The sequence below is a fragment of the Cynara cardunculus genome (genome assembly GCF_001531365.2).
Source record: "Cynara cardunculus var. scolymus isolate 2C chromosome LG 14, CcrdV1, whole genome shotgun sequence".
In the NCBI taxonomy this organism is placed as follows: Eukaryota; Viridiplantae; Streptophyta; class Magnoliopsida; order Asterales; family Asteraceae; genus Cynara; species Cynara cardunculus.
Window position 1 is genome coordinate 7,086,325 of NC_037541.1, and position 721 is coordinate 7,087,045.

The 721-nt window shown below is 35.0% G+C and overlaps 1 protein-coding gene across 1 annotated transcript in view; it reads left to right on the forward strand.

The window, feature by feature from the left end:
• LOC112526383 (histone-lysine N-methyltransferase 2D-like) overlaps positions 1 to 442 on the forward strand; it is a 4,217-nt gene extending 3,775 nt beyond the window's left edge. The window contains exon 2 of the mRNA XM_025136671.1: positions 1 to 442. Within this exon, the coding sequence (XP_024992439.1) occupies positions 1 to 254 (254 nt within the window). The 3' untranslated portion in view covers positions 255 to 442.
• Positions 443 to 721: the final 279 nt, after the last annotated feature.

The window sequence follows — 721 nt, forward strand, 5'->3', positions numbered from 1 at the left end:
TTGATTGTGATGTTTGTACAGGACGGATCGAGCAAAACCATAGCATGTATTATTGTTCGTCCGGTTGTGATTACGGGATGCACGTTAAGTGCGTTACCGCAAAGGTGTCGGTGAATCCCCCGATGGACGAATTGGCCTTACGGGTCGAGATGTTGAATATGCGGAATCAGACGGAATTGTATAAAATGACAATGGAAAACCTGACGATGGCCGCTAGCGGATTCCATAGTCATCGTTATTACTATCGTTACTAACCGAGGTTACGCAATGCGAGTCGAATATCGGTGTTGTCGTCTTAAGCTTGTTTTAATTTACTTGTGTTGTGTGACATTGCATGTTTGTTGTTCGATCTTTACATCATTACTTCTTAATGTTTTTCTTGACATTTTAGTATTTTGTTTGCATTAACGTTGTACTTGTTAAAAATAAAACCTTTTAATTAGTATTTTAAATGGAATAATACTTCAAGTGCAACAAATGTTTGTTTTAAGGTAGTTTACAAAATGATTATCGGGTAAGTGTTAATTATGTGTCAAATACCGAGAATCTTATACAGTAAGAAGTATAGGGGTTGGTTGGTTGATTTTCCATTAACTCTAGTATGGATAAAACTGTTTATATAGATTAATCTCTTTGTATAGAGTAGGAAGGTTTTTGTCTGAAAAAAACTTGACTTCTACAATCTACATAAAGCTACCATATAATATTACTAAATAAGTCA